The sequence below is a fragment of the Anas platyrhynchos genome, chromosome 1 (assembly GCF_047663525.1).
Source record: "Anas platyrhynchos isolate ZD024472 breed Pekin duck chromosome 1, IASCAAS_PekinDuck_T2T, whole genome shotgun sequence".
NCBI lineage: Eukaryota > Metazoa > Chordata > Aves > Anseriformes > Anatidae > Anas > Anas platyrhynchos.
Genome location: NC_092587.1, coordinates 68064896 through 68079462, shown reverse-complemented (window position 1 = coordinate 68079462; position 14567 = coordinate 68064896). Strand labels below are relative to the sequence as shown.

The following is a 14567-nucleotide window of genomic DNA, read 5'->3' as shown; positions in this document are numbered from 1 at the left end:
AGGCGCTGACCTCTGCTGTCTGGGGACAGGACAGGACCCAAGGGAACGGCATGGAGCTGGGACAGGGGAGGATCAGGCTGGGTGCAGGGAAAGGTTCGGCACCCAGAGGATGGTCGGGCACTGGGATAGGCTCCCCAGGGCAGCGGTCATGGCACTGACCCTGCCAGAGTTCAAAAAGAATTTGGACACCACTGTCAGACATAGGGTCTGGTTTTTGGGAAGTCCTGTGTGAAGCCAGAAGTCAGACTCCATGTCGCTTGTGGGTCTCTTCCAACTCAGGATATTCCATGGTTCTATAATGCTATAAATCAATCTTGAAAGCAAGTCTGGAAAACTATTTATTGAGTATCTGTATAGGTATCTGTAGATTACTAAGAAATCTACATAGTAGAAAACAAGAAGTCAGGGAGATAGTAATTTTAGAGTAAACCTATTTCTAGATTAAATGTAAATACCTGGAAAAGGGAGCAACACTGCAAACATTTCAGTTTGATGGTATAAAACTGGGAGAAGATAGAAAAGCTCTTCAAGATAGAGAAATCAAAGAAACTTAAAATAACAAACATGTACAGGAAACAAAACACTACTGAGAAAGCATGTTATGAATCACCACCTCTCTAGAGCTGTTTCCACTCTCTCGAATCACCTACTTTGATTATTTAGATTGTCAGCCCTAGAATATTTGGGTTATGTATTAATTTAACAAAATCAGTTTTTCATCTAAGCTGTAGCATACAGAGGAACAGATAATATTATAAGAAAATTTGGAATGCAAAGTGTCAGAAGAGCACTGAGAAACTACAGCAGGTTAAATGTGTGTGCCTTGTGATACAACAGCAAACATATGCAAAAGCATTACACAAATCAAGAAACTGTAAGTGGTTCTGCCTTAAAGATACAAATAACACTGACTTTCATTTCTGGGAAACAATTCATCTTCAACCTGATTATCACCTTCAAAAGTTAGGGAACATCAACAAGTGTTTCATCATTTTAGATCTTCACTGAAACACAATCAGTAGTTAAAAAGAAAGTGTCACTTCTTTTAGCATGCTTTCCATTCTAAGAACCATGATTAATACAAAGCGGAAATAAAAGCCTTCAGGTATAGCGTTAAGGAAATTCCATCATATGTTACCATTACTGTCCCATTCACAGGATACCCATCCCCACTCCTGAACATCTAACTTAAAAAAATAAACAGAAGACAACCAGAAAAAAAGATGAGCGAGTCCCAGAGGAGATGCAAACCCCCCCTCCAATTTCAGTTACTGTTGTTTGACTTAAAAATACAGACAGGACAGTCTTCTATGAAATAGCAACTTCATACTTCAGTGAAGAGTTGCTACTTCTCAAGTATTAATCAGGCATCAAAAGTGGAGAAACCAGTGGAGTTTTACTTTTCCAACTCATTCAGTTCATAATAGAGAGGTCATAATTATGGTCTGATTCTGTTCCACTCGACGCTAAATTAACAACTTGTAAATTTGTCTAATATACAGTTTGGCATGTGAATCAGCCCCAGGAAATCTACCAAAGAAACACCAGAAGTATTTTTATTTCAAAAAAAAGTTTACAATTCTCTGCTTACTATGTAATGAAAGTATTTCCTTAAGATCTTTTATATCTGAAGCCTTACTTACAATTACAACACAAACTATAACGATCAAAATAAGGACCTCACTGCAATTTTGCAGGGGAACTGCTAATTTGTACAAGATGCTACATGGAACAACATTAATCTTAACAGTAAGTGGAAAACCTTTATTTGTATTCTTATTGAAGTATACTTCATAAATGATACTACCCCTAATATGTGACAATAATCTTGTCTTTTACAGGCCTCTAAACCCAGATCACTTAGGTTCACTTTACTGATACTTCACAAGCTTGTTTGGATTATAGCTGCCTTACATAGTGCATCATGATGACTACATGACTTTCAAGATGGTATCAAATTAAATCTTTTGGTTTTATATCACTATCGAATATCTTAGCATATGCCTTAAGTAATACTCTATTAATGAAAGTATCCAGTACAACTACACAAGTAATCAACTGAAGTTTAGCAAACGATAGTTAAGAAATTAAATTTTAGTGTAAAGAGAACCATGTAGAAGCAAATCAGACATAGAAAATGAAATCCCAGATTGCCTTTTTTTTTTTTTTGGCATTTTACTACCACAAAGGGAAAAAAGCATACTACATCTTGAGAGAGAGGCTGAAGATTTCTTTCCCCAATGATTTATTTTTTAGTTTTGCAGAATCACAACCTGATTGTGAACACCATCTTAATACATCATAAAACCAATGATAAATAGCAGGCATAACAGAAAATATAAACATTCCATAAGGAAAATTTATCTGAACATGTTCATTTTCTAAATATCAACAACTCTGGACATTAAGCATATAAAATGATAAAGAGGAATCAATTACATAGCTGGATAGCAAAATAAAAAAAATCTCTAACTTGAGAAAGCTTCTAAAACTACCACTTTTTTTTTGGCAAGCCTTTTTTTTTTTTTTTTTTTTTTTTTTTTAAGCAAGAGGGGTAATGGTGAAAAAAAATCTGCTGCTCAAGGTAGATAGATTTACATTCCCACCTATTTCCCTGCAATTTACCTGGCTCCTCTACAGCAGGCACCGATTTTTCATTTCTTTTAGGTTAAGCTCTCACTTTTTCCTCAGGCTGTTAGGTATAATTCACTCCCTATCGTACCAGAAAAGTTTTCTGCATGCATCTCACTTTTTCCCCTTGCTGGAAACCCCTATTCCAATCTCAAATGCTCTATCTGCTCCCTTCTAAGCTATGTCCCCACTTTTCACCCAATAACAGACGGAACTACTACTACCGCAACACACTGGGGTCTGCACTTTCTCCTATACTGCCACATTCCATGTCAGCTCTGCATACTGCTCATTCCCTCACCATTATTCCCTAATTGAGCATGTTTTATTTCTGTTTTAATACAAACAAATATATAAAGCTATTGGAAAATATGCAGATCTGAGTAACATCAGCAAAAGTAGAATATTTTTACTGCATTACCCAAGAATTTTGATCTGTGAGCGGCTTCAGAAATGCACATCACACTTTTCCCAAAGAGATGCTCAGGCTGCATGCAATGTGCAGCTTAACTGGAAAGTGTGTGTTGGGTGTGGAGGGCGTTGGAAATCAACGCAGCTCCTTCCACTTCGGCCTGGGAAATCCCCTAAAGTTGCTCACCAGTAAAAACCTCACATTCAAGAATTGCCAGACTTAACGGTGTCACAAAGTTAAGCAAAACGCACGTAGGCCTGTGTGAATGTACAAACCCAACATAAAAGTCATACCAATTATCTCTCACACTGAATAGGAAATTATTTCTCAAATTCTATGAAGTGTATTTAAATATTACTACAAACACAGTTCATTACAGCAAGCTCTTTCATCTAGTCCACAAAAAGACCTCATGTTAACCACTCAATTACACCAAGCTACAACTCTAGTAATAAAGATACTAGCTGTTTAAAGTTTCTCGGCTGTTTTGTCTTCCCATCAAAAGCTATTTTCTTCAGTGCCAGAAAGGACTGAGCATAACAATTACAGAAACCGTGGTTTTATGCTGCAACTTGAAAGCAAATAACAACAAATGCAGACAATACTGATATAATTTTCAGCAGAATTTTGGAATCTTGTGGAATCTCCTATGCGGCCTACTGTGACGCATCAGTATTACACACATACTACAAAAATTTAATGACTTAACCACCTTGCCATAAGCGTTAATGAATGATTCTTCACTTCCTGGATAGGAACAAGTGAGACTATGCAGCAGAGAGGCCTGAAGCACTTTTTAATCTGGTCACATGGATACATGAAGCATACCTATTAGTACCATATGCCTTCCTGATTATATTTCAGTTTTACTATTCTGCCTTCATAAACATCACTCTTACAATTCATGTGTCACTGCCTAGCCTGCCTTGAAAATTACTCGCTTTTGAAGGTTTAAAAACGAGATCAAATAAGAACTGCAATAAGAACTCTAAAGAACTAATTTTTAAATTGGCACACATATTAGATTGCTGACTACATCGTCATTTTAAAATCTACATCTTTCATTTTAAAAACTAAGGCTAGATTCTGGATTCTTCATCTTTTCATCTAAATCTTATTGTTCAATCTGTTAGTTTCACTCTGCTTTATTTCACTCTATATAAAGAAGAAAATAAAAATCTTAAGCTATAAAAAGAAAAACATAAAAATCTTAAGCATAAAAATGTTTATTATTAAAGAAAACCTTCCTTGAAATGGGCATTTTCAAGTCTGCGTGAAGAGCTGCTCACCTATTACACTGGGACAGAATTATTTCTAGAAGCATTCTACGCATCTATGTGATAAGATAGTTAAGTTTCCTTGAACGTTCGTTTTAGTTGGGTTCTCTTAGAAAGCTGAGGCTTATGTTGTCACATCGCCAGTCCCTCCCAATAACTGATTTCAGGGGCAAGTAATGATAGAGGTGAAGAGGCTGAAATCAGCTGTTCTGTAAAAAAGACTGCATCTAAGGAAGAGATTGCTGCACAGGTCAAGCAGCCACCTGTTAGGTTTGGCCTACCAGCTACTCAGTGAGCACTCATGTACTTGGTCAGGAGAACAGCACGTGCATGCCTGAGGCTGAAACATAATTTCAGTACCTCTTACCTGGTTACCTGGTCAGTCAGAGGAGGGAGCAAAGGACAAACTTCTAAAGAAGGCTAATGTAAGAACAAAAGACCAGGTATAACTTCCAAGCAAACTACATAGCAAATTCACAAGGGTTAAAAAAAAAAATCATATGATATTTTAACTTCTGCTAAACATCTTACTACAACTGCAAGGTCTACCACTGCTCTAAATCAAACAACCTGATAATAGAATTATGTCAGATTTAAATACACTTCCATAATAAGCTTTCAACCTAACAACATTTAAACAATTTCAGCAACCTAAGTGTTTATAAGTAAATATTGTAGTTCAGCAGTAACTGAGCTGCAGACACACTTTCACTGCATTCACATCTGCTATTTAAACCCAAATCCCTGCATACACTTATGTCTAGCTTTACAGTCCAGTGATGAGCTCAGCTATGTATTTTTTTTTTTAATAATCAAATAAACCATTATTTTTGCTTTTAAAGACATAACAAAAGTTTCTTAGCATTGTAGAAAGATTATTTGCTTACTCCAAAGGAATGTATCCATCCTTTCAGTACTCGTCTGAAGTTGGAGAAAGGCACAAGAAAATTACCAGCATTCACATGCTGATAACACCCTTAGTCCTAACTGTAAATCTGGAGGATAACTAGACCTGAATGCAGCCCATTATTAGTGAGACAGGCTGATCTCAGCTCACTCAAAAATAGCAGGCAAACTTTAGCACAGTAACGGGAACACGGCATGGTTCCCAGGAAAAACCTGGGCCTCGTATCTCACTGATCTGTAATCGTCTCAGAGTTATTGCACTGAACTCTCCCTACTGATACCACTGAGCTGAAGATGCGACCTGGTTATCTTAGATAGCAGTTTGGGTTTTTCTTTTTTTTTTTTTTTTTTGGGGGGGGGGGGGGGGGGGGGGAGGGGGAGAGTGTTCAAACCTGCTTTAACACAACAAAGTCCATCTATGTGCATGAGAAAAGCTAGTTAAAATTCACCCCACATTTCAGGGCATCAGTATTTAACAGGTTAAAAATAATTGGGGGGTTGGACTCGATGATCTTTCAAGGTCCCTTCCAACCCCTTCGATTCTGTGCCATTTGTACCTTGTATTTTTCAAAGGTTTACAGATTTCCTAGAGTAATGCACCAAATTATTTATTCTCTATTAGCAGATAACTGTCAACATACTTGCAAAACATTATCATCAGAAGTAGCTGAACAGTAGCTACATCTCGATTACATGCAAGCTTTCCTGTTCAGTTTTAGATGTAGTTTGTTTTGTAGTTCATTCCACTAAAACAAATTCAAACAGACAACCCATTGATAATTAAAGAGAATGATAAAGGCTGTATGCAGAGAGAGAGAGGAATTTGATCACTTAAGGAATTCAGGCGCTCTCACCACACCCTCTTATTTATTCAAATTTTCTAAAGACGAAACAAGAAAAAAAATCCCAAGCCTAGAGGCATGATCTGAATGCTCCCAAACCTGCCTACACCAGGCGAATCTTTACCAAGTACACCCTTCTGCCACCTTCCTCTTGCTTAACCTAGGGACCGTGAATTCAAGCGTGTTAGCGCAACCTCCCTCTCTCCTCCCTGCCTCGGGTAATCTTGCTGTGCCACACTCTGTGAGACAAGATGGCACCACGTTTCTTAGGACTTCAGAGACAAAAAGTTAGATTCTTCATTCAGGACACAGTTAGACAGCAGAGATCACAGACTGCTGTCCAATATACTATTCATGTAAAACATCGTTTCAGATAAAATATAATTCTCCAGTACTTACAGAATTTATACTTCAATGCAGATGTGACCAAACCAATGAACGGTCAAGCCTTTAAGGAATTTAATACATTATCATAAACCTGCATCTCCACCTCTACATCCAAACTGTTCCCAGCTTTTCTGCATATTTCCTACACCTTTCCCAACACTCTGCTTGTCTGGTTGATCATCCTAAGGACACACATTATGCTCTCAGCAGCTGATAAGGGGCAGCTATCATTTGTATCAGTAGGCCAAGTGACTTGTTGGACTATGCATAGCAAAAATATTAATGCAGTCTACCACACTGCAGCAAGGAGCGTACACAAAACATTTTTATTTTTTAATCACCAGGAATAAACGACACTCTGTTAGCACCCCTCTTTTCCTACCCAACTCAACAAGCAGGCTGTGAAACTACACTACACAATTCCCTCTCAGCATCTCTGTTTTCAGCATGGAAGTTCCAAGATGAAACTTCGCAAAGATTAAAACCAAAGACGCAGCCCTCGTTTAAACCGCTAAGCACAAAGGGTCTCACTCAGCAGCTCAATTTGCACCAATGGTACTGGAAAGGAGCAACGAAGAGTGCACACACAGATTTAATTGTGCCACTATAACAAGAGAAGCATGAAAACAATGACAGAAAAAGAAATGTACGCTAGCTCTGGAGTGTACAAGCAAAAAGTAATGTGGTTGTACCGCCAGAAAACCCATGCAACTGATTTCTGTCTTTTCCTTAACCTATAAATTGACATGACTAAAAAACGGTCGAGATTAGCACTGAACTTGATGAAAACCAAAAAAAAAAGTTATCCTAAAATTCAACTATATACCTTTTGTTTCCCCAGAAATCCATACTTACGGGATTTCAAGTAAAAAAACTCAGGTTCCAAACAAAAAAAAAAAAAAAAAACACCACTTTCCTATCTTGTTTGAAAGAAAGAAAACATAACACCTGTGAGTCCTGAAGCTTCAGAAGTCAGGTGGAAACCAGAAGAACCATTTTTTTTCCTCTATTATGGCTTTCAGGCAATTATACAGTTTTGGGGAATTGACTCATGGGGCTTTTGTTTGTTTGTTTTTATCCCTTGAGGTTAGATCTAGTGATGTCACACTTCTGCAGCATGGGTATTTCTATAGCTACTCAGAATTTGACCTAACATATTTAAAGTACGTGTCTGGGCCAAAATATGTAATTCTTCACAATTAATAACGAAACCTTCTCAAGAAAAGTAACAGAACTGTTTGTACTAACTCACTCTACAATGAAGCCTGATACTTTCTTAATGCTAAACTGAAATTTTTTAAAAAAAACTGAAGTTTCCCAAAGTATTTGAAATGACTTACTAGCAAAGGGAGTGACAAAATTCTATTCCCACGCCCATTTTTTGTTCAGTTTCCCGTTTGCCAAATAAGCCGTATCACACGCACCCAAAAAAGCCACTAGCTAAGTCGTGTTCCTTGAAATGCTCAACTTCATGGGCTAAACGAGACCTGAAATGCAGAACTCAGCCATGTGTGAGAAGCTGCTTGTGCCTTCCCACGAGAATCAAGCCGAAGTCATGGCAGCAAAAGACACGTACCTTCAGGACGTGGTAAGTAAAGAAGTAACCTTTAAAATTTACTCATTCAGAATTCAACCAAAAAGGAGCCAGAGCCTCAAATTACCAAGCCCTGCTTAATGCAGCACATGCTAATCACCCGCGCGTGCCTAGTGCTGAAAGGCCGGTCCCTTTCCCGTTGGCTGCAGCGGGATTTTGCCCCAGGCGGGAGGGGAGGGATCCCCGCTCCCATTTGAGCCCGGAGCGGGCAGGACCCGTGCCCAGCGCGTCCCCCCCCTCTCCCCGCACCAGGGCGGCCTGGCGGGGTGCACGGCACGACCCGCGGGACCCCCGACAGCAGCTCCCCAGAACAGCCCCGAGGCTGCTCGGGGAGGGGGGAGCATCGCCCCGGGGACCCCTCGGGGCCGCGGGCGGGCGCTCCCAGGGCAGGGCCCCCCCACCCACCCAACCCCACCCCCCCCGGGCCGGCGCTGCGAGGCGGGGAGGCCCCGCAGGCCATGGCGCCCGGCCGGGCCCGGCGGGCCCCGCACTGACCTGTCCTCCGAGTCCATGCGGCTCAGGGGCTCGCCGTCCGACGACATCTCCAGGCTGCCCCGCCGGCCCCCCGACGTGGCGCTGCAGCTGCTGCTGCCGCTGCCGCCGCCGGTGCCGGTGCCGTAGCCCTCGTCGCCGCCGCTGGACACGCTGCTGCTGCTGCTGGAGCTGGAGGAGCTGGAGCTGCTCCCCCCGCCGCCTCCGCCGCCGCCTCCGCCGCCGCCGCGGCCCAGCCCGGCCTCCTGGCTGCCCCGGGGGCCCTTGGGCTCCTCCTTGGCGTCGGCCTCGCTGCTGCCGCCGGGGCTGAGCGAGCGGGTCTCGTCGCTGCAGCAGCCGCTGCTCGTGCTGCCGCTGCTGCTGCCCACCAGGCTGCTCGCCTCCTCCTCGCCGCCTTCCTCCTCCTCCTCTTCCTCCTCCTCCTCCTCGTCTTCCTCCTCCTCCTCCTCCTCCTCTTCCTCGTCGTCCTCGTCCTCCCCGTCCCCGGCCTGGCTGGCGCTCTCCGGGCTGGGCTCCGACATGCTCTCCGCCTCGCCGTTCAGCAGCAGCAGCGGCTCCGGCTCCGCGGCGGCCGCCACCGACGACGAGGACGAGGGCGACGACGAGGAGCCGCTGCCGGCGACAGCGGCGGCGGCGACAGCCGCCGCCTCCTCCTCGTCGGCGGCCGCCTGTCCGGGCAGCAGCCCCTCCGGCTCCGCCATGTCGCTGCGAGCGGCCGCCATGGCGCCTGCCAGTCGCTAAGAGCCGAGCGGGGCCGGGCGCGCGCGCGCGGCCGGCGGCGGGGGCGGACGCGCGGCCCGGGCGCGCGTGCCCGGCGTGCGCGCGGCCGCGCGCTCTCGCTCCCTCGCTCGCTCTCGCGTCCTCTCCCTCTCCCTCCCTCTCTCTCTTCCCCCCCTTTGCTCCCGCCCCGCGCCCTCCTCACCCGCACAATCGCGCGGTGGCGGCGCGAGCCGCAAAGAGGAGGGGCCGCAGCGCCGCCAGCGCCGCACGCGCTACGGGAGGCGCCCGGGGACAAACAACGGGCGGAGGGCGGGGCGGTGGCACCGTGCGGGGCGGGGCCGCGGGGAGGGGGCGGGAACGGGCGGGGCGGGGCGGGGCGGTGCGAGCCAACGGCCACAACGGCCGGTCCCAACGGCTCCTGTGTGGGACGGGGCGGGCCCGGGCTGGATGCTGGGGTCCCGAGGTGGGGAGCTGCGGGTGAGCCAGACGCCGCCTCAAGCCTCCATTTGCTGCGAGGAAGCGCTGTGTGGCTGCGGGGCACAGCGGCATGGCCGGAGGTGAATGCAGAGCACAAGCTGCTTGGTTTGAGTGGAAGTAAACCCGAAGAGTTGAACGTGCTAAAAGCGAGGGGGCTGGTTTTGTCTCATAAAACCGAGGTGGAGGTTGTTAACTTGGTTGCGTTGGGAATTGTGCCCTCTGAAGGAAAAAATAGCTATGTATGTGTAAAGTGAGTGATAAATGAACAGAATGGTTGCCAATCCTATACAGGACTATCGGGGAAAAAAAAAAAAAGTGAAAAATGAAGACATTTAATATAAAATGGAACAAGCCAGGCATTGCTGCTTTCCAAGTGTCTTGTCTGCATAGACATCAAGAGAGGATTTGATAAATTGTCACGTGGAAGCGATTAGCAAAAGTTTATGGGATGGGGATTTTCAGTGAAACAGGAAGGTGTGTAGAAGCTGAGCACAGAGATGAAGTTAGGTAATTCGACATTTTTGGAGGGATGACGAAAATAATTGAAAGCAGAAAACAGTATTCTGCGTGGATTTAAAATATCACATATGGATTTGTCAACTTTTAACCAATTCTTACAGAGTTGGCTACATTTAAGAAAAAAAATCACGAAGTGGTTGTAGTTTCATTTAAAAACAAATGACAAAACAGAACCACAACTCATTCCAGAAAAAACATTGTTCATTCTGCGTAATAGGAAGAATATCACTGATTCAAGTTATAGCAGGCATACCTGGCATATCCACAGAGATCCTAGATTCAAGGAAGAGTTAACCACATAGGATTAAAATCTGGAAAGGGTGCTCCTAAAACCTGCAGTAGCTTAAATGAGGATGGCTCCTAGCCCATCAACATATGTAGTTAGTAGCAACATCAGCAACACACAGTGTAGCAATACCAAAAATATAATGCCACAGTGGTGAAATAACACCACAGCGCTGGAGCAAAGGGACACGATATTGAATTAATCTTTCAAAAACAAACGAATAACATCTTTAACCTGCAGAGAAGCATACGCAAATTTATGAAACCAACAACAGTAAAAAAAGTCATGTTAGCTTTCCAGATTTCTAGAAACAAGCCTCAGCTAGAAAAAGGCAATTGGTAAGAATGCTTAAAAAAAAAAAATTTAAAAAAATGAAATGCTGTTTCATCTATGTAGTATATGTATCACTCTTCTAGCTCTATCAAAATAGACACCAAACAAAACCCTGAGCTTCTACATCCTCTTTGCCTCTCAGTACCCACCCCCCCTCCCAAAAAAAAAAAAAAAAAAGTGCTCTATACTTCCCTCTGTGCTTGTAAAGGTGTGGCACTCCTGTGGGTGGTATTGTAACTAATCTCATCAAACAAAAAGCAAGGTTTAAAAAACAAACGAAACCCTTTGATTCAGTCAGCAGATAGCAGTAACTGAAGTCATTCCTATGCCATTGACCCGTGCTGGAGTTCTCTGAGTGCCAGCTGTAGCGAGGGGCAGAATTGGAGAGTTGTCAGATCATGAGAATCCAAAAAGATGAAATGGAGCTAGGTAAAAGGCAGCTTTCATAACTTGAGAATATGAGCAAAAAGGGAAGGAGGAAAAATGTCTCTCAAAGAGTTCCGTGTACCCTAAGGTACGCTGTCCAGCTCCATCTCACCGTGTGCTCACAAGCCTGTCACCGTATGCTTTTTTCAAGTCTCGCTAGGTTCCCTGAGGTCATGTGTGCACGCACGGCTCCTTCTGTTCGTGTACCGAAAGCTGACAGGGTGATTCAGACCGCCCACTTTCCACTTCCCTAAGTAGAGCGGTAGAGACGCCAGCTCATTAGGTAATTTGTGTATTCAAGGAGGGTCAGGGAATGAAACCTCGGGACACAAATGAATAGGAAGGACGGTACGAACCTGCCTAATGGAAATCACTTAGTAAGAGATCAGCACCGAAGAGGTCAGTCATCAAGGACTCTTTGATGATCTTTGGTGCCCCGCTCTCAGTTTTTCAAAACCACAAAATTCTGCGTCCGGGCTTGGTCCTCAAACACTGTAATAAAGACTTAATCAAGCACAAGGAGGAGTGATGACTTAAGTCTCTTGTTAGTGAGATTCCTCTGTAACAATTTATCCAGCTTAATAAAGGCAAATCTCCTTTTTCTTCAAGGTTTTTGACTTTTTCATACCCTGACTCGACTTGAAAGAAGAGGTCAGTCTCAGAACAGATGAGTCTAGAACTTAAAAAAATGTCAAGATGAATTGTGTTTGAATAGTCTGGTAAAAGACTAAAGCAGGAGACGTCGTGTTAGGAAATCCTTTAGAAAAAGTAACTTATATGTCCAGTTACACTTCAAGTGTGAATGTTATTCTGTCATTCACACGAAGGGCTTTTGGTATGCTCGGTCTAACTTGGCATGATCAATACAACCGGGACAGTACTTTAAAGCAGAGATAGTTCTGCTGAGAAATATTAATCTGTGGTACTTGGAAGTACCTAGCAACAAAGTACAACAGGAAAAAAAAAAAAAAAAACAGTAAGCTAGCAAAACTGTTCATGGTCAAAGAGTTGAAGTAGAACCATAGAACCATTCTCCACTAGTACAAGAACAAACAGCCTACACAAACCTCTGGAAGGGACTCATATTGCTTTGCAGACACAGCAGAGCAGGCAGAAGAAATGAAGAGTGCACATTTTATTCTCTTACCTCAGGATCAAATGAGTGCAGGGAATTCACACTGACAGCAGAATCAATAACGAGCACGCTCCAAAGTAGTTTCTTCTTTTCTTGAGTCACAACAATTCTGCCATTCTTTTTAAAGGACAGTTAGATGAGATCATCAGAAGATTTGGTCCATATAGTGTAGGTTTTTCGACGTTTTTTTCCTAACGTTGATCAGCTTCATAATACTATGATATGGGATGCAAGCAAATCAGACCACTTCGGAATAGTGAGAGGAGAAAAAAAAATATCATAGGCCCAAGATACCAAAAAAAAAAAAAAAAAAAAAGATATGCACCTGCTAGGATGCTACGGGAAATTCTGTAGAAGGCATTGAGCTCTCTTCTCCTGCTCCTGCCTCCACATGCATGTCTTAAACACTCTGCAGGAAATTCCTGCTGCTTGCACCTCATGACTCACCTTGCTCACAATATTCTGCCTGCTCAGCAGCTTCTGGAAACTGCACCCTTCCCTTCTTTCTGCCCCACCCTTCTTCATCCAAATTCAAGGTCTGAGGAAGAGGCTGCAATCTACCATTGCTTCAAATAAGCATCCAGCCCGCATTTCTCACCCTTCCCTTCAGACCAGACTGAAACTGCCTCATTCTGCAATCCTGACCCCACCCTCTCCTGCAGCACCCAGTTAATTCTCCCTTTAAAGTCAGCTTCCACACTCTTTTCTTTTTAAAGCCACCTTTAATCTTTCCCCATATTGTTTGCTTGAAACCAGGGACATGACCATAGGAAAATTCAAGCCCTTTTTAGGTTGGTTCAGCCTAAGGAAAGCAGCCAGAAATGCATGTTGGGCTGGAGGCCCTCTTTTGTTCCCAGTGGGCTGTGAAGCCTCTCTAGGGACATACACTGGTGTTGCACAACACTTTTTTGGCAACTGAATATCTAGAATTTGGATTCTAGGTATTGCTAGGGTCCCTCTTCCCTCTCTTCCCTCTCTTCCCTCTCTTCCCTGCCCCTGTTTTGTTGCAGCTGTCATGGTGACACACTGCCCCTTCTGTTCTGCCAGCACAGCTGCCTGTGACATTCATGCCATGAGCTAGACCAAGGAACTGATTTTAGAGGTAATAGAAGGGAAAAAAAAAAAAAAAAAAGTCATTCTGTGGATGTTGAGTCAGGAAACTTCAGAAAACTCTGGAGAGCTCAGTTGAATGAAACTGTGTACATTAAAATAAGGCCATACAAAGAACCAACAGTTTGTTCAGGAATGGAAAACCCCAGTCTATCATTCTGGAATGTATCCAAAAGCACATCTTAACCTTAAGTATATTTGCATTTGAATTATTATAACAACTTGCAAGATCAGAACATCTGTGTGTTAAGCTGTGTATAGGCACAAACTGTAAGAGGAAGCCCAAGTTCTATAGGTATGCTGATACAATTGAAAGGAACAAAATATTTTACAAATTAATTAAATCTCTTCTTTAAAACACATGCTAATTGACATTAAATTTGCTGTCAAATAATACTGAAAGAAAACAAGAAGCAAAACAAGAAAGCAGGAATATTTCTTATAACTGAAAGATCTTAAAACTTTGGGTTCAAGGAATTAGAAGGCCTCATAATGTGGTTCATTTATGTCTGTTACAGAAGTGTAATGGACATAAACTTAGCTTGTTACAAGAACTAAAAAAAAAAGCACATAATTTCAATAGATTCTGTGCAGGTAAGGTAAACTCATATTTAGATAGAATTGAGAACCAGCTCAGAATTTGCTTTAAAAGGAACAGTAACTTGCAATACTTCTGTACTGGTATACCTAACTGAGTATTAATCCTGTCACCCTGTCTCTAAATTTTTGTGAGTTCCAGGGACTTGCTTAAGTATTTGCTAAAAATGTGTTTCGCTTTCCTTTGAAACTATTCAGAAAGTTTTCCACATTGCAAAATTTACATAGCTAATAAAATACATCGTAGAAGAGATTAAATATATATATATATGCAATACTGTAACAGAAGACAGAGATTATTTTTTTTTGTCATGACTATTGTCAATATTTTTGCATTATGATTCAAAAAATGTGGTTGTATAAATTATCAGAGACATTTCTTTGTCCTCCCAAAATACCCTATACGTCCTTCTGTACATTTTT

At 42.8% G+C, this 14567-nt stretch overlaps 1 protein-coding gene and 1 long non-coding RNA gene across 3 annotated transcripts in view; both read right to left on the bottom strand.

The window, feature by feature from the left end:
* AEBP2 (AE binding protein 2) overlaps positions 1-9824 on the bottom strand; it is a 53769-nt gene extending 43945 nt beyond the window's left edge. Inside the window, exon 1 of one of the 2 annotated variants that reach the window (XM_027460444.3) lies at positions 8545-9824. In XM_027460444.3, the coding sequence (XP_027316245.1) occupies positions 8545-9263 (719 nt within the window). In that variant the 5' untranslated portion in view covers positions 9264-9824. The remainder of the gene's footprint in view (positions 1-8544) is intronic. The other variant, XM_027460486.3, reaches the window with a different exon arrangement.
* A 1849-nt stretch (positions 9825-11673) lies between these two features.
* On the bottom strand, positions 11674-14135 carry LOC140002903 (uncharacterized). The gene is made up of 3 exons (XR_011810533.1): positions 12763-14135; positions 12450-12652; positions 11674-11981 (listed from the first exon to the last, which is right to left on the bottom strand). It is a non-coding gene; the product is annotated as an uncharacterized lncRNA (long non-coding RNA).
* Positions 14136-14567: the final 432 nt, after the last annotated feature.